Source organism: Grus americana, chromosome 7, assembly GCF_028858705.1.
Source record: "Grus americana isolate bGruAme1 chromosome 7, bGruAme1.mat, whole genome shotgun sequence".
In the NCBI taxonomy this organism is placed as follows: domain Eukaryota; kingdom Metazoa; phylum Chordata; class Aves; order Gruiformes; family Gruidae; genus Grus; species Grus americana.
The window spans coordinates 268,001-290,802 of NC_072858.1; the positions used below are offsets into that span (position 1 = coordinate 268,001).

At 43.5% G+C, this 22,802-nt stretch overlaps 1 protein-coding gene across 4 annotated transcripts in view; it reads right to left on the reverse strand.

Moving 5' to 3' along the window:
• The window catches only part of INPP5A (inositol polyphosphate-5-phosphatase A), a 254,961-nt gene that overhangs the window by 23,716 nt on the left and 208,443 nt on the right, over window positions 1-22,802 (reverse strand). For all 4 annotated transcript variants that reach the window (XM_054831733.1, XM_054831734.1, XM_054831731.1 and 1 more), the window contains exons 10-12: window positions 17,012-17,107; window positions 16,605-16,679; window positions 3,545-3,618 (exon numbers count right to left, since the gene is read on the reverse strand). In XM_054831733.1, the coding sequence (XP_054687708.1) occupies window positions 3,545-3,618; window positions 16,605-16,679; window positions 17,012-17,107 (245 nt within the window). The remainder of the gene's footprint in view (window positions 1-3,544; window positions 3,619-16,604; window positions 16,680-17,011; window positions 17,108-22,802) is intronic.

Genomic DNA, 22,802 nt, shown 5'->3' on the forward strand with positions numbered 1-22,802 from the left:
GGAACGGAGAGGCGAACGGGTGAAGTTGGAAACGACCTGTCGCGGCCGTTTCCCAGGGTTTGGACAGGGTCCCTGCTCAGAAGTACGTGCTCCTCCTCGGTAGCGCGGATCCTTTTTTGCAAGCGTCTGAGCGAGTTAGGGAACTGCGGTCTGGAGACAACTGCTGAGTTCAGCGTCCCTCAGCGCTGCAGTGCAGCAGCCATCAGCACAGCACCAGCACGCTGCACAGCGGTTTGGGGCAGGAAGTGAAAAATGCCACCAAATTCAACTAAAGTAACAGTGCGTTTGGGGAGGTGGAATCCAACTACCGGGACTTTGGCCGGAACATCTGTCTAGACGTCTACGCTCTTGCAAAAATGTTATGGGATCTTTGATGGCAAGAAGTGGCCAGGGTCTTGGTTTTTCACCTTATTTGAAGGACAACAGAAGCAAGAGTAATGGGACTGCTGGCTGCTGCCCCAGGCAGGATTCAGCAGCAGCTCCAGAGCCGGGGTGCCGCCTCCTGCAGAGCCATACCGAAATGCCCACGGCAGGCGTCATGCCGAGAGCGAGTGTATGGCGGCCCCTCGTTCGGGGGCAGTGAGGGGATGATGCGGGACCTGAGTCCATCGCATCCTGTAATGCACATTAATGACAGCTAGGGCTCAACAAAGCAAACGAAGGATATGAGGTAGATTTGGCTTTGGTTTTGCAAGGAAGCAAAACCAAGTAATAGAATTGAGAAAGAAGGACCTGGCAGCGGATAAGCTGCCATCAGAAGTGGGCGAGTGCGCTCCTTGATGACAGCGCTATGGCCTCAGAGAGCTGCTCCTGTAGTTTCCTAACCAAGTCTGCAAGCACGTGGGCAGGGGAGGGGAGAGGAGATGATACTTAGCTCATATTACAGGGTATTTCATTTCACTCGCTACATCAATTAGACAAAGTCAAAAATCTGTGCTTCATCCACAGGGATTTCTGTGATGGAACATTTTCACCTGGTCTTGCATTTTTTTACCAGGGGTTCATCTTTGGTGTAGCCCTTTATTTAATATTTTTGTTCTAGACAACAATAGACTCATACAGTAGATACAGTAGCTTAAAATGTTAATGGTATTGAAAGACATCATTTGGATTTTAATGCTCTGTGTCAAAGTATTCAGATACTGAGGCAGCAGAGAGTACAAATGCAGTTGACTAACATTTAATTTGCCTCCTCTTGCTCCTGTTCATATGGTTCTCCCCATCCATCCCCCCGAAGCTCGCTGCTGGTTTTACAGCAATGTCAGCAGTTCTCAGTCACAGCTCTCACAAGCCCTCCTATGTACTCCCAGTTTAACTTCTAATTCTTTTGTCAAACATCTTCCATTTCCCCCCAAGGCTTCCTTATCTCTTCATACTGTCTCACGTTTCACCACTTTCAAGCTCCATCCTGGCCGTACCTGAAGGAGAAGTGGCGTTACCTCGGCCTGACGGGGATTCCTAGGTACTCCAGCATCTGACAGCAGCAGTCTATCACTCTCTCTGTGGATCAGTGCTAGGAAGGGACACAGAAAATCTTTTTCCCAGCCACCCATTTTCACTCGGAAAGGGCAAGATCAACTCGCCGTCACGTCCCGTGGGCAGCGTCCTGCAGCCATCTCGCTCTCCCTACGGTTTTCACCGCTCTCCCCCAGCACTCCAGATCATCTTTGCTCAGCCCTCCCTCCTCGGCAGCCCTGTCTCATCGTCCTAGTGTCTCATCAGTTAACTTGCTACAGCTTTCCCTGTCTGGCTGCTTCTGCAAGTCTTGGTCTCCTTGCCTGGAGACCCAGCGTTGGCCTGAGGCTTCACCCTCCGGAGTCCTAGCTATGCCCGTCCCTGCACGGCTGCCAGGTGGCTCCTGTAGAGTTTCGGTTCTGCCTTTTGTACCACCTGTATGTCGTTCATGGAGGTTTCCCACCGCTACTTGCTCCAACGGGATGTAAAGGAGAGGAAGGCTCATTTATTACTTGCCCGCAACCTCACAGGGCATGGCCCTTGGTAGCTGTGAGGAAAACCCGGGGCTGTATCCAGTCTAGTTGTAATTCGCAGGAAACTTAACCGCTAAAACAGTAACAGAAATCTCTACTGACAGTTGGACATATTTGCGAAAAGAAATTTTTCAAAAGCTTAGACCTTGGTGAGATGTTCACATTGTTTCACAGAGAGATGAGAAGTACAACTTAGATACAAAGACTACTCACACCAAATTTCTGATCTTTGCTTGAGAGCGGAACGACACCAAACCGTACTGACAGAAAGGTTTCAAGAATCTGCAGAACCTTTCATGCAACCTGGTACTTTTGCCAAACCTTGTTCTGGCTGAAAGCGCTGATGTTGGTGAAATCAAGTAGAAGAGTATTTCTGGTAAAAAATTCGTATCTATTTCCCCTCACCTCCTTTTTCCCTGACCAGGTACACAACTAATGAAATACACTCAGAGATGTACACACTGCTGGTCTTCTGTTATCATACTCAATCAATAAGAACAATTTAGAGCAGCGGTAACCTCTCCATGCATACTTCCACTGTCCCAAGGGACCAATATAATCAGTATCGCAGATGGCTGGAGAGAAATAATGAGATTATGATAACAAAAAGGCAAGCTTTCCAAATTTTTTCTTAGTGTATGCCAAACCATCATACTTTTCTATCTGTCCATAAAGGGCAAAAGAGCAGTATTTAAGAATATTGTACCTATTTTAAAAAAAAGTATATAAAAAGTATGTTTTTATCTATGATTTCTTGAACTTTAACTTTCTTTGCAAATGCAGTATTTCTTTCCCTTAAAAGCAATTGTGAGATTTGACTTCTTCATTCTTGGAAAGGGGCCATAGATGTTTAAACCTGTACCAAATTTTCCAGAGACTTCTCCTGAACAGGACTGCCATTTGCAAAGCTCTTGGTTCTGTCTGACAGCACCACTTGTCTATTCACGGCTAAAATTCTCCTAGGGGATATAGCTGATTAAAATCATGCATGTGTATTAAAAAAGCAAAATTATTCTAACAGTCTTAGCAGCTATATAACACGTTTACTGAGACTGAAAAAGCAGGATCTAAGTTCCTGCCCTCCTTCCCGATCCTGCTCCTGGAGCCCCCGTGAGCAATGGCCTGAGGCTCCGCACCCCCACTGCGGGTCTATTCCCAGCGGGCGCCACCGCTCGTCCCTCTTCCACAGCTGGAGGCAAAGACTGCCTTTACGGTTGCAATAAAGTATTTTAACAGGTTATCTGGGTCCAGTGCTTAAAAGTAGCTACACATCTCTTAGCACACAATCACGGCAGGTCTATTTTAAGAGCAGCTATAAAAGACAGGATCAGCTGAATGCAAACGATGAGCTACAGAGCAGTAACGGCATGCGGGCTGCGCTGCCGCTGCTTATGCAGTGATGGAGGCGACCTGGGGAGACTAAACATTTCTGAAAGGAACGAAGATCATTATCATTTCTACAATCTGTGTGGGAACACTCACATCTTGCCCGCAGCGCTAGTAACAATTATGTCTTAGCTAGCTAGTTAAATAAATTGATTATATGTGAATCTTACCTGGGAGGAAATGAGATGTCCAGTTCATACAATCTGTCTTTAAAGACTGACAGCTCTCTGTCAAATTCTAAAAGCTGTAAAAGATAGAAAGAAATGCATTCAGTCTTTAATGCTGAACTGAAGCAATCTGAAAATACGACATTATAGAGAAGGAAATAAACAGAGACTTTGATGACACAGCTTGAGGTACACCCCTCACATAACAGCTTACAAACCGGTGCAAAGCAGTGCTACTTCCATACACAAACAGTTCCTTGAGAAAAGTGTTCAAAATGCAAGACCAACTTTTCATCTCAGTGAAACACGTAACGCTGGCTCTTTACAGCAGTGACCTATATGTACACTTACTATTTCAAGATGGCTAAATTTTTTCAATTTTTATTAGCAATCTTTTCAAAGATAAATGAGACTAGCATTAAAAAAGTACAGCAAACTGATATGCTAATCAGCCCACAACAATGGCAGCAGAAAGTATCATATTGCTTCGTATTATCTTTAGCTCAGATAAGAAGGTACAATAAACACGAGGATGTGCACATCACTCTTCCTAAGCAAAGACAAGCAGTGTTTTTGTACACCTATTTTGGGTGGTGCATGTCAGATAGCAGAAAGAGGGATACGTGACAATAGGTAAAACGTGTTCCCAGGCAGCAGCCGAGATATACTACTAGAAGCAGATATTTAACGGAGATGTTCATAAGTCTAGATTTAACGTCCTGTATAAATATTAGTCCTTGCCAAATTTGTTTTCCTCCAGACCTCTACAGAGAAAATAAATATCTGCTGTCTTTTGTTCATAAACACAAACCCGCTCATAACAAGTCAATGACAATCGTCCACATTACACCAATAATTGTTCTGATGGACATAAACGACCTTATTTCAGAACCACGGCTGGTGTGAAGCCCGACGTCCGAGTGAATTAGCGAGTTAAAAGACAAAAAGCTCATAATCTGCTCCGTTACTGGCCGTCGCTCTAAGCGCCACTTTCTGTTTTGACAAGCGTGTCATCCGAACGGTATCCCGCGCGATGGCGGCGTGTTTGCCCACTGTTCATTAATCATGTCCCATCTCACAGCTGTGCTGATACCATTGTATGAGTGGCAGAGGTTCCCAAAGAAATGAGATTGTGTCCCTCTTTCCCCTCTGCCACCTCATAAATCATTCCTGAAATGTGCAATTAGCAGCTACTTGTACACATTAATTATCTGTGTGAAAAGCAGCTACCTGAACCACCTGCACTGCTGATTAGCTACCTCTCCACGGCCCACCCGGCTTTCTTCAGGTTCTAGTTGCCGCGTTGCGCTGCTGTACGGACGTACTTGTACACGAGGACGCCAAAAAACGGGCAGCTTCCCCTGTTTTAGTGCATCTGACACTAAACTGTGATAGTATGTTGGAAAAGATTTCGCAATACGAATAACTGCAGATAATTTGTACGTGTTTTAACATCTGATCAAAAGCCTGAGTATCCACGATGACTGGATAAATGTTTACAAACGTCTGTGTAGGAAACTTACGGTATGTATCTAATAATATGCTCAATCCTAAAAATGTTGGGATGCTTCAGCTACCATTCTTACTGAAGTAATCTCAATATATTTCGGGAAAGAAATGGTTCATTGTGCACATTTCCAAACCGTGATCCTGCCTTTAAGTGAGCATAGACAGATGTGTAGCCACAGTACATACATACCAACCGGCTATGAACACAAATCTTTACCATCCCTTTTCTGCTCCAAGTGTCTCCACCTTAAGATACCATCTGCCCGCCGTGAACCTAGCGTAGGGCGAAAGTCTACCATCCCCGGTTCAAAGTTTTATTTGAAATACATGTCTATTAATACAGCCCAAATAGATGTTTCCTACTGCTGCCACGTAAGCAGATCAGAGCAGGAAAGTGGACGCATGAGGAGGAAGAGGGCTATTTCTGAAGTGTGAAAGCTGCAAGGACTGAATAAACGAACAATGCTCCACAGAACACAATGGTAGAAATTACTCATGGGCATTCCAGGGGCCGGCGACGTTAAATAGATGCATTGTCCTCTCACACCAATTCGCACTTTCAAAATTTTATACGTTCAGATTGTTCTTGCTATGATGATATTTGCAAACTAAATGACATCTGGGGTTTAGAGGACTAAGCATGCAGACGTGCATTATTATCCAAGGAAGTTTCTGGAGCGTTTATTTGCCGCAGTTGTCTGTTCAGTTGTGTCTGTGCTATGCAGATGAGCTGCTGACACTGGTGACAGAGAGGACAGACGCTAGGAACAAGAGTGTATTGTGTGCTGTGCCCTCGGTCAGTTCCCCAAGCTTCCCCAGGTAGAGGGACGCCTTTAACCCGAAGCGCCAAAGCCACAAGCTCACAGTGACCCAGCTGGATGTCACAGCCCACCCAGGTGCCTAGAAGAAATATTTAGGGAAGGCTCACTGTAGACAATTTATCCTCACGTGTAAAACAGTTAAATATTTTCAATGGATTATTTACACAAAGTTTTATTTCTTGCTGTATGTTTAATGGTTATTTAACAAATTATTTCTTTTTTCCTATATATTAGGTGACTGCTACAGTATCTGTACCCTTCTGTCCCAGTGCGTCCACAAACTACGCAAACAGACCTTGCTCATTCTTACGAAGGGCAATGCTGAGTTACTCGTGCGTTCAGGACTGTGCAGTGTGATTCCACCTAAGAGCTTTTCTTTATTTACCTGGTAGCACTGCAGACGGGGGCGGGGAGATGAAGGAGAGAAATGATGAAAATTTGAACTGTGCATTTTGAGAAAACTCCAGTTAATTTTTCAGTAGAAAATAATGTTTCAGCTATTACCTTTTTTTGGTATTAAAAGCACTTGGATTCTCATTTAAGCCTGTAATGTCAAAATGCAAGCTTACTGGTGAGAAAGCAAGGCGTTCACTAGGTCTTGTCACAAACAGTTACAAATGTCACTTTCCCTCAACGTAACTTAGTAAGAGAAGGAATGGGACCTGACATGGGCATCGTTTAATTGTACTTCCTTGATGACAGCCACATGGGTGTCTGGAGCTCCTTGGCACTGCCGAAAACTCAAGAAAATTAATCTAGGCCAGATGACACTGAGGAGCAGTCAAAATCTCATACAGTAACGTCTGAATTTTTAAAGCCTATAACATTGCATTAAAAAAATCCACCCTGAACATACTGTATTCATGGCAATTTTCAGCACAAACTTCTCACTGATTTCCATATTGTACACTAAACAGCATTGTGAATAATATCATTGCTGTAACAGTAAACATGAGTATGTCTGTCACTCTAAATGCCTTAAAAATGACAAAGAAATTAAGTTCAAAGCCTAAAAATCAATATGTTGTTCCATTTAATTTACTCATTATAAGATCATCCTTAAGAACCCAATCTTTAAGGTGTTACATGACGTGCTGGGGTAATTTGAGCAATTACACAGAGATTTTAAAATCCTGTGGCTGGAAGTTAATTCCAGAACTGTATGTCATAGGCAGTTCAGAAGACTGGCTTTTTCCCCAACTCAGTTTCGACGATGTATTTACATGTGAATGACAGCAAGGATGACGCAGGGCCTAGGTTTTATCTGCTCTAACCACTGAGCTGCTAATATTATGTCAGGATATTTGCTCTAAAACGTCCAGTGACCAGCACAACACCAACGTTTGATTAACACCTTCCAAAGGAAAACAGCATCCGCCCATCCGAGCAGTGCACCTGTAGTTAGCTAACACCCCGTGAGACACAGGCAGTACGCCTCGGGGAACACAGCCATGCAGTCTGTGCAAGACGGCAAGCAGCAGGCATCCTCTGCTCTGTGACTGCGAGAAAAAACTCACAGGGCAGAGTAACAGTTCCCAAAACAGGTTAAATGTATTGACAGGATTTTGCAGCCTGAAGTGATGTTATTTCTGTTTAGCAAACTTCATGAGCCAAAGGCTTCCCTTAGTTTGTATACTCAAGCTCCGACTGACCTGGATGGAAATTGGGTTGGCATCAGGGAGGGTCTCTGCCAGAATTAAAGAATGACTCCATTTGCAGTAAAGGATATTCCCTATTCAATTTGAGTAGAATTAAAAGCATTCAGGGCTGTTGCCTGTATCAGCTGCAGTGCCCACCACCTCCCAAGGGAATCTCCAACGCTGCTGTTTTCCCAGGCAACTGTGTCGTCTGTAAAAGCTGCGGGAAAGAGTTTCAGTTTTCTCCTCCCTTCTTCTTGTCAGTACTACGACGTAAAGTGCATTTACATACAAGGGTGAAGGAGATGGCAATGCACGATGGCGTGCGGTCCTGCCCGGGCACTGTCTGCAGAACCAGTATGCCACTCACGAGGAGAAACGGAGTAGGGCTGGACGGACGGTCTCGGTACCGCGCGGTCCTAACTACGGGGGCTCAGCGAGCTCCCTCGCCCCAGGGCCGCAGTCTGGGGTGCATAGCCCATGGGGCCGCGTGCGGTTAAGCAGTGCGCGCTTCGGCCGAAGACAGCAATTATCTGCGATGCCAAATTTTTGTTATCATGTAGCTTGGCAGTAATCAAAGGATTATAACAGTATAGCTGGTTGTACAAATCAAGGTAATTTTGCTTGCTTCACTGTAAAGCGATGAGGCACTCCTGAAAGGTCAGCGTCCATCGGTATGCTGCGACGGGCCACCTTGGCTAAAATCACACGCGTCTGAATCCTTTAAAACAGGGCAACTTAATTCAGTCATTGGAGTAGAACAACGGCAATTACTCATCAAGACCTACAGACCAAAGTCAGAGCACTGGTAGATCAGAAGGTGATATTAGCAGCATTTATCAAATCCATCTGCAGGGCCCACCAGAGAATTCACAGCTGTGAAAGGGAAATGAAGTTTCAGACCAAAAAGAAGAGATGAGCATACAGAAATGACCTTAGAGAATTAAAATATGTGGACCCTGGTCACTGTAACCTCCTTTGCTAGTCTTGTATAGCACACGATTTTTTTCAAGAGACTTTGGAAACACAGTAATTTTATCCAGCTTTCCAGTCAAAGGAAAATATTTAGAAAGTGATTCAGCAGTCTACTGACTTCAGATAAAGGCCCGTGGAGATGCTGATCCCTCCCACTTCTCCATGAAGATGTCACACACAACTCTGCTCTGGCCTTAATTTAAAACTACTGTTTTCTCTAGCTAAGACTTTGTAAAATGATGCATTACTATCTATTTTGAATCTTAATTTGCCTTCTCTCATGAAGCCATTCTTTAAAATCATGTTTCACAGAAAAAAAAGCCAAAATTATTAAATATAAATGTACCACACTACTTCTGTATAGTATTATACTTCTGCATATGTCTGAGAATTTGTCTATACATCCTGAACGGCAGTGTTGTCAAATCACAAACTCCTCCAGAAGTGCAGATATACGGCACACAGAGAAACTGCACAAATACGCTTCTCTCGGCAGCAGCAGAGTCAGGCACAGGCAGCGGAAGACTCTCAGCACTGAAGGCTCCCTGTGCCTGTACGGACTCAGAAAATCTTTGATTTCAGTGGAAGCTCCCCTGGGAAAATGCTGTTTTGTTCTTGTTTTCACAATATGCTTCTCTCCAATGGTCTAAAGGACATGAACATTTTCTAATAAGTATTCCAACTTTTTCAGAAAACTGCTCTGGAAAATGCTTTTAAAAATAGTATTTCTGTTACAAAAATGTTTAGATTGCTTAAAATGTCGAAAAAGAACCTTCCCTTGATGTCTACTGATCACTACAGCAATGACTGGAGACTGCTACTGGCTCTGCCTCCTCAGAGCTCCCTTTGCCGTCCCCGTGCCTGAGCCCACGTTCCCACACCTCTCGCCCCGCGCCCCCCGAGCAGGGCTGGAGATGGCCGCAGCCGCCCAGCCCGTTCCCAGCGCCACAAGGCACAGGTCCTTTCCCGGGGGAGAAATAACACCCCGACACCAGGCCAGTAAAGTGGCACCGACTTTCCGCGGCGGTGCTGTGTTAGGTGATGGGCAGGGCAGGGCGAGCACCCAGCACGATGCAGAGGAATGTTTTCGAGCCTCGGGGCTTTCAGCTAGCATCAGGGTCTAACACGAGCACTTTGCAGAGCTGGCGTGCTGCAGTATTTCTCATTCTGAAAGACGCCTAGTGCCTTATGGTGTCTGTTGGTCCTGTAATACGCACACACCTGAACACTGGTTGGGGTAAAACAGTGCTTCCAAACTTTTTCAATTATGTACCCCTTAGAATTTTTCCAGTGGGGGTTGTAGCCCTTTTAGACATTACACACGTTCGGATTTTGCATATAATCTCATTTTTCCTAAATGCCCTGTGCGGATTCTTTCAGTCCAAGTCTGTGGACTTCAGGCTGAAACTACTAGGATGGACAAGCTGGAAGTTAAACACCCTGCTGGCAGCTCCCCAGGGCTGTCACCCTTCTGACCTGCAACACACAGCAGAGAATCCAGATCTTATCCTGGGATATTTTGTTACTTGGAAAAAGAAAAAAAAAAAAATCAGAATCCTGTTGTACTGCTCAGGTAATTAGTTCTCAATAAGGAGCCTAAACTTAAGTATTCGTAAAAAATAAACCAGTTAGTTAAGAAGCAAAAACACTGAGTCAGGTTGCTTCCTATACTGTTTTTCTTTCTGCACCTATGCAATGTAAAATACCCGAACAGTCCTAGACCAGGACCAGGACCTGTCTCTCTGCACCCTTGCACCTGCGTACCCCACCCTCACCTCTAGCTGTACTTTTTGTATGAAAGTGTCCTTAAGTGTTATGTTTCATGTTAAACTTACTATTTGCTAGTCTCTATGCACACGCGCACACCTATGTGCGTGCAGGTGTCCATCCGTGAGGTTATGAGGGGCACCTGGAGAACGCAAAAGGACTGGACTACTGCAGAGAGTTGGTGAAAAAGAAAATTAAGCACCTTTCTAGCTTTATCTGGATCGAGGCAGACTTCAGGCAAGATGTGGAAGCCTCGGTAGGGTTCTTTTGTATATGCACAAATATTAACTGCAAGGGATGATGGTGAGAACCGTAACGCCTCTCTGGTTATTCTCTTGCACGGCACAAAGGCGAAAAAGGGTGCCCCTAGGCCAAAGCACGTTAGCAGATCATACAGGCTGGATCACGGAGTGCAAAATAGATGTTGGACCTCCTCTTTAGACTATACTTACATGAAGACCAATGGCTAAAAAAATAAATATAGCACAGTACACCTGAATTAGCCTTAGGACTTACAATAGCTTTGTAGAACAGGACAGAGGGACAAAAGGTCATGAAATATTTGTAACTTTGTGATATGGGCAAATTCTACACCAGAATAATTCATTTATTTGGAACACAAAGCTGGCAGTAAATACCTAACCCAGCACATCTGGATTGACTTCTGCTTGCAATCTGGCTTTACGTTTATGTTTGCTAGTGAGAGCAATTTATTGATAATATTTCCTATCTCTGTCGTTACTCATTTTGCAGCTTATCCAACGGCATATCAGCTAACCACTAACTTAAGTTCAGGCAGTTCTATGCATGGGAGTTCTGTTTTTGAGTAAAGGAACAGAGCACAAAGTCATTCTCCTACTAGTACTTTATGAAAATCAGACATCTCAGATGACTGCCTTAAATAAAAAAGGCCGTTTCAGGATGCTCAGGATTTCCTTATGACCAGTCCTAGGTAACAATGGTCCTAAGCCATCAATTTCCTTCCTCTATCCTAATTTGCCCTTATACATCATATTCAAGATTTTATCTGGACAGGGGCTGGTTGGCTCAGTGGATAAACCTCTGCCTTTTCACCTCTGGGATCATGGTTCAAGTCAAACCCTGATGAAATGCACTTGATCGTCCTAATCTAGTTCTTAGTGGACAGTATTCCCATTATCTTTAAAAGGGTCAGAGCCAAGGCCATTGGGAAGAGTGCATTGTGCTGTATCTTGTCTGTTGATTAATACATTTTCAGTGATGCCAGATCCTTAACCTTCATGAGCACACACATTCTCACAAAAAGCTTAATAAAGGTCCCTCATGGACTAAACCTTTCTTCTCAATTTGTGTATCATTTCAGGATTTCCCGGGAATATTGAAAAAAACACAAATAAATTACTCATAATTTAGAAGTATGTTTGCCTGAACTGTTTGTTATAACACCTCTAAGTTAATTAGCATGATAACAAATCACTTTAAATCATTACTTGGCACAGGGAGAACAAGACCTTTACAACTCAATCCATTTTTACGGCCATTATAATTTTCTTCTCATACCATATCGGTTGAAGCTAAACAGACACAGAATAAAGGCAATCTACCCTCCCAGGCTGATGTCCCTGTTCGAAACATAGACATTGAGTAAGAATGTGCTCTCCATAGAAGTTTACTGTTTGTTCTCTGCAACAAGAGGACTGCTGAAGGACCGCTGACAGCAACGTGAAGCTCTTTGCTTACTTTTTCCCATTATAGTAACAGTTAAAGTAAGAAACGGAACCACTTCCATTTCGTGAATATCTAAGCTGGAGATCATCGGGCTTTTCTGCGTAACTATCTCAAATCTGTTTTGGAATTAACGCTGGTAACACCAGCGGTGCCCTCCGAACCATCCGATTACCCAGGAGCTGCTGTGCGGCTGGCACCCCGGGGAGCAGCGGGGAGGAGGGCTGCCACGGCGGGTCTCTGCCAGAGCGGGGCCGGTGCTGCCCAAGGGCAGAGGAGGACAGCGGGAGGACGGGGACGACCGGTGCGAGCACGGCTATGTAATTAGTCACCAGTTCCCACAAACATCAACGGACACAGGAGATTATGATTTTAGTAGGAGTAACATCAGGTTTGACTTCTAAGACAATTAATTCACTGATTACTTCTATTACACAGTTGTGGTCAAAATCTTAAGGACAATACATCAGTTTCTATCTGGGTTGATTCTTTAATATGGTTCATATGAACGAGGAATGCACGCACCATTTCTCATTTCCGACTGTGGTTGAAGATTGTAAAATGATCCTAACGATTAAATCATTCCTCTGTAGTCATTAAGAGGAATGACTTTTTACATTCTTACTATGTATTTACTTAACTGACTACTGAAGAAATAGCATTTAGCTTGTTGTTCTTTTGTACAAATCAATAACACGACTATAATTTTTTCATTAAATAATTATCCCTGGCTTGCTTTTCTTTTGTCTTCAAATTATCAGGGAACTCCTAAACACAAGATATTTTGAAACAAACACTTACAGGCTGATTTATCATCAATGATTAAGGAATTTGGGGGAAAAAAAAAAAAAAAGGTAAAAGTGTAGATTTATTCAAGAACTCCCTGCACACCGCTACTCTCCTGAAAACACCAGCATGCTAATTTTTATCGCTCGAGGGCTGGCAAATCCAAAGCTACCACCAAGTTTTGTGTGAGTAGCGTAGTGGTGAGTTAGCGTACGGTCAGGAGTGCACAGCCCTGCGGAGCCACCCGGGAAGCCTACGCAGAAGTCCTGGGCGTTCCCCGAGCCCTCGCTGGCGCGGGCGCTCCTCATGCTCTTTGGGTGGGTGAGGAGCAGGAGCACCAACGAGGGGGGCTGCGATGTGGTCGTGGTTCCCACTTTGGGACTGCCGCCACGTGAAGGGTGCGAGCAGCCCGTTCAGACGAGAGAAGCCTCATTTGTTCTTTGCCCACCGTTCGTGGGCAACTCTCCGGAGCGGGAGGGCACAACGGTGCAGCACAGCACAGCGTGGCTGTACCCGACCGTCGGGGTCAGAGGTGTTCAGGTCCTTCTAATCCACAAGCAACAACTTAAACTGGAATCTGCCTGACACTAAGGCGAAACTCTGCACGTTGTGTCTCCTCTTGTCCCACCTTTCTCCTTGCCGCGCGGTGACACCCTTCCCCGTAGCACCCAGACACGGTAGCTCTGTGGTAGTTACGGGAGTTACGCCCTGGTCCATCTGACGTACTGTAACTGTGACCCACAGTCCAGGACATATCAATTAAATATTAAGACAGTTTTGCATCATTGCTACAGCTATTTTCAAATAGGTTTTCTCTTTTTTCTATCTCTACACAGCTGGATAAATCTGGGTGTTCCTTTCTGATATACAATGATACAGAATCGGCGTTGCACTTCGAGGTAATAAATGTAGGTAATTGCTAAGCTAACTTTGGAATAAGCTACAGATAAGTCTGGATGAGCTACATATTAGTTTGGAAAAATTAGACCTGACAGATTACTGTATGCATTTTAAACTGAATTTCTGTTGAACAGATAAATTGTATCTATATCAGATTTTTCATAAAAAAGACTCATTTTTATAAATATATCTTAAGATTCTTTTTTGTTGATTACAATGTAAAAAAGAAGGAATAACTGTGTATGGACAATGATAAAGTAGCCTGTTGATAATAAATATTTGTCAGGTCTTGTCACATCTGTACACATTCCAATGTTACCGAAGAGACACCACACTGATAAAAAAAAATACCCTCAGAAAAATCAATGGATTTTGAGCTAAAGCAGTTGCTAAACACACAGAAAACATCTTTATCCAACAGCCATAGTGCTGTGAAAATTCCCAAGCCTTGCATTGGTACAGCTAAGGAAAATTTAATCTTCCCAAATACTCATCAGGGCACTCCATCCTGCAGACCTGACAGCCCCACTTATAATTAATTATACAATTTCGATGGGAATATCGACTAAACAAAGCTATAAATCATAGAAAAAGTCAATAGGCATGGACACATTCAATCATGTCCCGACCAATGATTACTACTCTTAAAATACAATAATTATTTTCAGGAGCCAGCTTGAATTAAATTTCTGTCAGGCTGGTACAAGACCGGCGGTTGATGAAGGATGCGATGGATTTTTTGGGTTGAATTCGGCACAGAGACATTTATCCTTTTAGATAGGTAGTTTGTTTTTAGTGATCATGGTGCTGCGTGTTTAACTAGACCATGAAGATTAGATTATCTCCAATGGCTCATTATATCGTTTATCTTTTCCTTCCATGTTTGATCTGGAAGATTTCCCGCTTCTTGATGCATGAATGAAACGACTGCTGATTTTGAAATGGAATGCGCTTAAGTGGGATTCTGCCTATGCCTTCGCACACCACATCCATGTATGTAAAGTCAACCAGCAGTCATCTGAAATACCACTAGGATGTGGTAAACGGCAGCAGCAAGAAAAGCTTTGCTCAGCTTCAGAAATGTACTGGGAAAAAATAAAAATAACAAACGTTTGAGTTGTTTTAAAATAAGCTAAAAAATTCTAACAGTAATACACCTAGAGGAAAACCTAGGACAAGAACGGCATTAGTATGGAAACAGGAATTGGGATTAGCGTTATTACTTTGAATTAATTGTCTCCAAAACCGGAAAACATCAGTGCGAAATGTTACGTATTTCCCAAGGATGTATCCACCTTGTACATTTTAAAAAAACCCAAACGCCAAACCAACTTATCTCGCAGTAGCTGTGTTTTTAAGGTATGTTGCCAGACAGGCATTTCTCGTGGTGAGCATACGTGCCACACACGAAAGACGTGCTGCGAGAAGGGACAGCAGTCCCAACGAACAGGATGGACGTCAACAGATGCTGAAAGGAGAAATGGATCTTTGCTCTCCTCATGAGTCTGACTCATCAAACTCTTCTGACCTCAAGAAACAAGTGTGATCTCAGATTCCCACATGGAATTAACCTCCTGGGTGTAAGTCAAAGCCAGAGAGCGTAAAGGGGCTCCAGCTGTCCTCCTTGCCCTGGATCCGCGCAGACAGCCCTCCAACAACCCGGTTCTCTGCGAACAGCGTGAGAAGAAGCCGTGGGTAGGAGAGAAGGAGAGAGAGGGGAGCAGCGTGGATCCTGTGCACATCCCATCCCTACACAAAGAGCAGCAACACGCCGTGTGAGCCGGCACGCCGTGAAACTGGTACAGAGTGCGGCAAAACTGAGAGGTGGGGACTGGGGCAAACACGAAGGGGTTCTCAAAAAATCTGACGTAGTAGATGAATCCCTTGTCTTCTTTTATTTGGGGCATAAGGCAGGAAGGTAAGATTCAGTCACCCTGAGGAAAGGACTGAAGAAAGAAGAACCTTGGCTAGCTTGTCAGCCTGCACAAACGACTTTGACACACACAGTTTCTGCAGAACACACCAAGTCTTCTGAAGGTTTTCTTTGTCTAGTGTAGTCTGCCCTATTTCTACAGCTCAGAATATTCAACACACGAATGCTGTCAGTTTATGCACGCACAGGCAGACCAAGATCTGACACAAGCGAGCGCAGCTCTTCTGATGTCAGTGAAGTTGGGCCGGTTGCCACGGGCAGAGGGTCTGGCAGTGAATCTACAGCTCCCACATGCAACACGCACATTCCTGATTTTTATCTGTGTGTAACTGTTGGGTGGGATTTTTTTGATGCTTAATGGTTTTCTTTTAGATGGATAACTTCTAGGAAGCTTAGATGAAATGGAGAAAGCTGCAAGTAGCAATACTGAGATTTTCCAAAATGAAGTGGCGACATTTTGAAATAAAATCACCTTAAAGAAGACAGAAGGCCATTCTCCACAGGAAAATTACAAATCAAAATGTTAGTGTTCCCTGTCTGCTTTCTCCTCATAGGAAGTCCTATATGATTGCCTAACCAGTGCCAGTCTGCTGAGAGTTTGAGCTTTCTATTCTATTTATTCATGCGTTCCTTTTATTCTTTGTACACTCAGAAGACCCAGATATTTTCAGAGCAGCTTTGCATTAAGGGCTTTTCCTAAGTTACTATGGTGCACAATGAAGAGCAAGTAAAAGAAACAGGATGCTAGAAGAAACGCAGACCAGAGGACAGAGAAGAAAAGTGAACTGTCACGTACATTTAATTTACAATTTTTTCTATGAAAAAGGTAAACAGATGCCAAAGTTAAGAAGCTGTACATAAAATAACTGGCTAAGTGAGGAGGAAATGTGGAGCAGTTATTGTGTTAGATGAATTATCTCTTCTCATTCTGTTGACGGGAAGGTTGATAAGGATAAAGGGCTGGTAGAGAAAGGCAATTTCTATGTGAGTTTCCAGCTTATTCCTTCAAAAGCGTTCAGCAATGAACTTACCGCAGTGCCATTGTTATCTCTAAACACATCTTGATTAAAATAGTCAAAGAGCTTCTTTTCTAATTGTAGCATAACCTAAAAAAAATAGAGGAGAAAGGTCAGCAAAGCTCTTCGACTCAGCTACCTAACACAGCTTCGGAAGTGACCCTTTTCGAGACACGCAACCCTTTAAAACTACACGACGTTTCTACGCGTCTAAAGCTCCTTGTCAGCTTGCCCATTTGGCTGACTGGCAATCACTTAAAAAGATCCAATTAACTCAGCATTAGGTGTGACAATCTATATCCCTCCCCTCCCTTTAAATTATCAGTTTGAAACAACTATATTCATGCTTTGTAGAAAAGAAAGTGAACATTCAACAACGTTTCTATTTACACAGGGGGTACAGAGGGCATTAAGTTGTTTACCTTTCGGTCATTATCAGATTCACGAAATATTAGCTTGACTACTTCATTTGTGTCAGCTGCCCGGATAGTCTGCATTGTAGCCTTTGCACATAGTGTCTAATAAAAAAAACAAAGGGAGAGAGGGAAACTAGTTTATACACAACAGAAGGCCACATTTCATTGAACTTTATCAATCTACGCATCTTCAATGCCCACCTGAAAACGTGATTTGCTGTAGGTCAAAACACAAAGCATCGCTAATTTAAGCTACTTCCACTCATGATGGATTTAAACCAATAAACTGAATTACCGTTTCGAGAGAAGCAGGCAATGTTAAGAAAGTATCAATCAGATGATAAGGCAAATATTCATTTAACTTACCACCGTGCACACAGGTTCTTTCACAGCTCTGACACTGTATCTCACACATTACTTGTAAACATCCTCAACAGCCACTTCCTACAGCTAATGACTCCACAGCCCTACCGGTTTCTGTACCGCATTCTTAAAAGCTGATAACTGCACCGGCACTACAGTTCTGTGGGTTAACTCCTGTTTGCAAAAACTTCTGCCTTGTAAATTAATGTTCCACGTGTAATTTAAAAGTCAGAGCAACACTTACACAATTTGACAATAACTTTCACAGTTTACTCTGGACAGATTCATCCTTTTAAATAAGAGACAACTTCACATCTCCAGATTTTTTGAGGACTCGGTGTCTGAAACATATTATAAATCAACGCTTTATCGGGCCCAGAGGTATGAATTTCCAAGGAAGTGTCAGGCCCCAATTCATTTGCCGTTTGCCCGGCTGGGGGCTGGTTTCAATGACAGCCAAAGCTGACCCAGGAGTAATACAGAGCAGGCTGTGCAAAGGGCTTTGTAACAGGTGAGAACCTGGAGCTTTTAGCAAAGCAGTCAGCCATACAGTTACTTAAAAATACGCTTTAGCTTCCCTGAACCTCTACTTTTAGTGAAGCTTGCCGGATGTTAAGTGCTTTGAAACGCAGAATCAGAGTGCATCGTAACCGTGGGGCAGGCGGGCTTCGCGAGCGCTCTGCCGTTACCCGCCGGATGGTGAGCGATGCCAGCCCAGCCCACCCGCCCGCCACGCGGCGAACCCCCAGGCAGAAGACAGAAAGGGGAGTTGGGAAAACCTTGGCGAATCGGCCCGGACGTGCGGCTACCCCCGGCAGGCAGGCCGGCACCCTTTGCTGCCGCCGAGCCGCTGACGGGATCCACGCACGGCCCTGGGTATCGGCGAAGACCGGCCTTCTGAATAAAAGCTCGTTTCGCTGGGGGTTCTGCACAAAAACGTGCTAAAGAAAATAACTCGCTCAAGAAGAGGAAAGAGGTGACTTCCCTGCTCTGCCTCTTCCGTTCCTTTTCCTAATGGCCAGACACGGATTTTCTTTTTGCATAATATTCACTTATAAAATAAATATGTTCTAGGGTAATGGGGTAATAGAATTTCACACCCTACTACATGCCTCTTTCTCTCACAAACATAAATACTTGGGATTCATTATTAGAAGTGCGGTGCCTTCTAATTCAGACACAATGCCATGAAACTACAGCTTGCTTCTCAGTTTCCCATTCTGAATTTCTTCCAAAGGAGGTGCCAAACACATATTTAAACAAAAATGCATCTGCTTCCAAATATTTTAGACCTCAGCTGAAGTTACCAGTGCTAGAATGGAAAACAATCCGACAACGGACTTTTCGCCCACATTTGATAGACACTCAAAAATGATCCTTGGTAGAAAGGCACCCGTGTGTTGCTGTAGTACAAACAAAAAGCAACAAGCCATGCAATTTCATTTTTAAAGGATAACTTGAGTGTGATTCAGTAAAAATAAAATACAAATCTGATCTTTTTCTTCAAGTCTGTGAACTGAACAGGTGCCGATTCCCCACCTTACTGAATAAATGATGTCCTTTCCTGACAAATTTTCCTTGTTTCCTCCCCCCGCAAAGAGCAGTGCCATGTCTATAGATTACAAACACCTAACTCTGGGTTTTACCCTAAAACCCTTTGCACACTCACGGCACCAAGGCGGCAGCAAGTGTCTGTGAAATCACGGTTTTCGCTGGAGGAGGCGGTTCTGGTCACATGGACGCAGATGGAGGCTGCCCTTCGAGAACTTCATCTGTTCTGCAGAATTCTAAGGGTTTTTTGAAAGGCCTGGGAGAAGAGAGGGAAGATGCCAGCAGTAGCTAGTTAAACCTGACTCCGCCTGGGAGGGAGCAGGAGAGGCACACCAGACCATCAGGGACGCCGCACTTTTGGTGCCACTAATTTTAAGTGCAGACCTACGAACTCTCCCTCGCATCCACCGCGTACCGTAGGATCCCTTTTGTCCGTTCGGGCACGTAATTACGGTTCTGCCATCTGTGTCCCTACCGGTGAGGTAATCCACCGGCGAGCCATTCCCAAAGTGCACTCCCTCCGATAGCGGCTATTGAAATTCAAAGCACAGATTAGCTAATCGGGTCAAACCCCAAAAAATAGGCTTTGGGCTCATGTGTCACAAATCAGTCTGGTCGCCTTTAAACAGCGCACCAGATTAGAACAAGCACCCGAACAAACCAAAGCGGAAAACCCGCCGCTCTCTAAAGCTGGTTTCTAAAGCCCTAACAAATCGCTCCATCTTTCACTCATTTAAACTTTCCAAATGAGGGTCAATACGGTCCCCGAGCATCCAAATGCTAATGCGCTTAAGTGCGCTTAAGCAGCTTTCCAGAGTGAATGGGCCAAAGAAGGGCTCGAAAAGACAAGGCAGAGTTACTGTCACTGTCAAAAAGTCATTGTAGCCACCCCCAGAGTGGTTGCAATTCAAGAAATTCATGATTTCTGTCTCTTAAAGGCATCTGCTTGAGAACATTTTTTTTTTCCTGAGCTGCTTTATCTCACAACTTCAGGCCCGCTCTAAAAGAAAAAAACCCGCGATCGACTCTTGAGAACCAATACAGAGAAAGGACCCACATACCTTAATGCTTTCAAATTTCACACACACAAAAAGTTACCTTATTCACAGACAAAAAGTGATTGGGCAAAGGTTCATTTCTTATACAAGCTGGAGCACTCCTTTTTTCCTCCTCCTTTCAATTTCTACAAAGTCGTAGTCACCCAAGCAGAAAACTTTCGGGAACATGTGCCTTTTTAGACAAGTCTACTTATGAAGGGATTTTTTGTTGCTGGTAAAGAAAATCAAAATGCTACGAAAACACACTGTTTCTTTTGGGGTGTTCCCTCAAAAGTACTTTTTGACAAGGTCAGGAGATGGGAAATCAGATATCAAAACTCGTCTACCTAAGCTATCTTTTTAAAAATATCTTTTTTTCTTTGGAAACAGGATTTGGTTAAAAAGTTTGCCGGAGAGCTGTATTCAGAGCTGCGAGAGTGCTCGGTATTCAGCCTGTGCTTAGGAAACACAGACGTGTCTTATTCCCGTTTTCACATACACTGTCCACACAGGTAGATGCTTCGTAGTATTTTTTTAAAAATCCTTTGTGATAATTTATGTGTATTGAGTTGTAAAACATAGCAATAACTTTTCTGATAATTGCCTTGGAACATAATAAAAAGGTACCGTTATGCAAAACCAGGAGTGAAAGTTTTTTATTAAAAACTTTTTATAAACCCTGCCATCCTCAGAAACTGAGACTTTTGATTTACGGCATAAACGCGACCTTCAAAATACATCTGCTCCCATACATATACAACACACTGAAATGTTTTAGACTGTATTTCTGCATACTTACAGCAAAAAGGGATAAAGACATTAAACCAGTTGTGTTACATACGTAAAACATACACACACAATATTCTATAATATATATAATTGTTTTTTATATTGCATTTATATGGAAACACTCTGAACAGCCATGACCTGTACTACGGTTTCCTGCTAGTAGTGCTCTCTTGAAAATTGCAGCTGATTTTTCACTGATTTTGCACTCCTGCTTTCTGAACATCTTTTAGACTCCTGAGTCCACCTCTTGATGTGTGAGCTGAGTTATCGCAGGCTTGTCATTCCTTCAACTTTTTTTTTTTTAAAATTGCTGTATCCAAGCATGTGCAGACTCAAACTTTCCTATTGTGTCTATCTACTGATTCTAAAGATGTGTATTATTTTTCCCAATGATCTGAATCCTCTTCTTAGGACTTACTATTACTTTGAATTCTTCTTCAAAAAAAAGACTATATTCATTGCTCCTCTATAATTAAAGAAGTTCAGCAATAGTTGCAACTGCAATTTCCAGTAAGCTGCACTGATTAAAACACATGGAAGTGTTTGCTGCTAAAAGTGCCAGGAGAGAAGTGCAGAGTCTGAAGAATGCTAACATGAGCCAGCTGAAATAAGGTCTTGAGCAGGTGAACAACCAAATCAATTAAATTTAAGACATTTCATTTTATTCCAGTTACATACTCTGTGGATTCTGGCAGGATAGAAAAGACAGAGGTACATGTATCATCTAATTATGACAGTGAAATACTTCTTTAGAAATGCTGCTCGAAACCCCAAATCAATCTGACACTTATTAAATTAGGATAATCAAACGTGGTTTTTTTATTATCTGGATGCAAATTGTATTGGAATCAATCAGCGAGGTAAAACATCTGCTACTTTGGGAATAACAGGAACATCTGTCTTGCTCGGGCTCCTCCTTGCCTCTGAGGGGCTGATACGATTTCCTGGGTATTGGGAATATACTAACAGTAAATTCACCAGATCGTGTGATGTAAGAAAAAGAAAATTTGCAAGTGAGAAAAACAAAGTTAAATGTAGCTTTCTGGGTCAATGAAAGTTGCGCATTTTGCTACAGGGCAGGTAACATTGTGGTTTTTAAACTCTATCTGCCATTGAAATGGAGACTTATTTTAGCTAATTTTTCGCAACTGTGCGGAGGTATTTGGCCGTAGAGCTGCCACAAACAGCTAGGGAAATTACAGAGCTAAATTCACCAATGTAAAGCAGTCAAAACCCATCTGAGGGGACATACACTTTTACTTCAAGAGATATCCCTTAGACTATCTATTAACTCGCGCTACCTGTGTGGAAATAGCACTAACGTCTCAGAGAAGTTACTATGCTCTTAATACTAACGAGCTTCCAGGAGCAGGAATTTAACTCAGCAGTGAGGTAAATGTTAGCTGAATAAAGAAAAAATACAAAAAATATTAATGAGAAGCCACTGGAAGTATCGATATGTGAAATCACTTTTCTTTGAATACTCCCAGAGCAGTAAGCTCCTGCCCGGGGGAGCAGCGGTGCTGGAGGGGCTGGGTGGGATGGAGAGCGACGGCCTCCTGCACCACTCCTGCCTTTCCTCTCAGCACACCGCCCAGGCAGCGTGCTACGGTCCATCTTCTGACGGCAAATCACTGCAAATTGCACGACACTGCTGCTTGTATTCGTTTCGGGACTGACCGAACTTCACAGGCAGCTTACAGCAGCACCGATTCTGCCACCTGCGAGGGCCTGGCGCAGAGGCTGCCCAGCAGCTACCGTAGTGCTCTGGTCTCCACCGCACGACCTCTCTGCTGAGTTGTGGCAAGGGGATATTTTGAGTTTAAAATACCTCTTTGGGTAGCGTCTGTGACAAAAAAAAGCTTAGCACTAAGACCCCGTCTTCATGCTCCCATTCCCCCAAAGGTCTCCTGCACCCCTAAAATAAATGATCCCTGCTGGAAACAACTTGCATTTCTCTGGGCTCGATTTCACATTAGCTGCACTAAGTTCATCATGAAAAGAATCTTCTTGTCCAGAAACTTAGATCATTCATGGCAATGTTATCAAAGTGTATC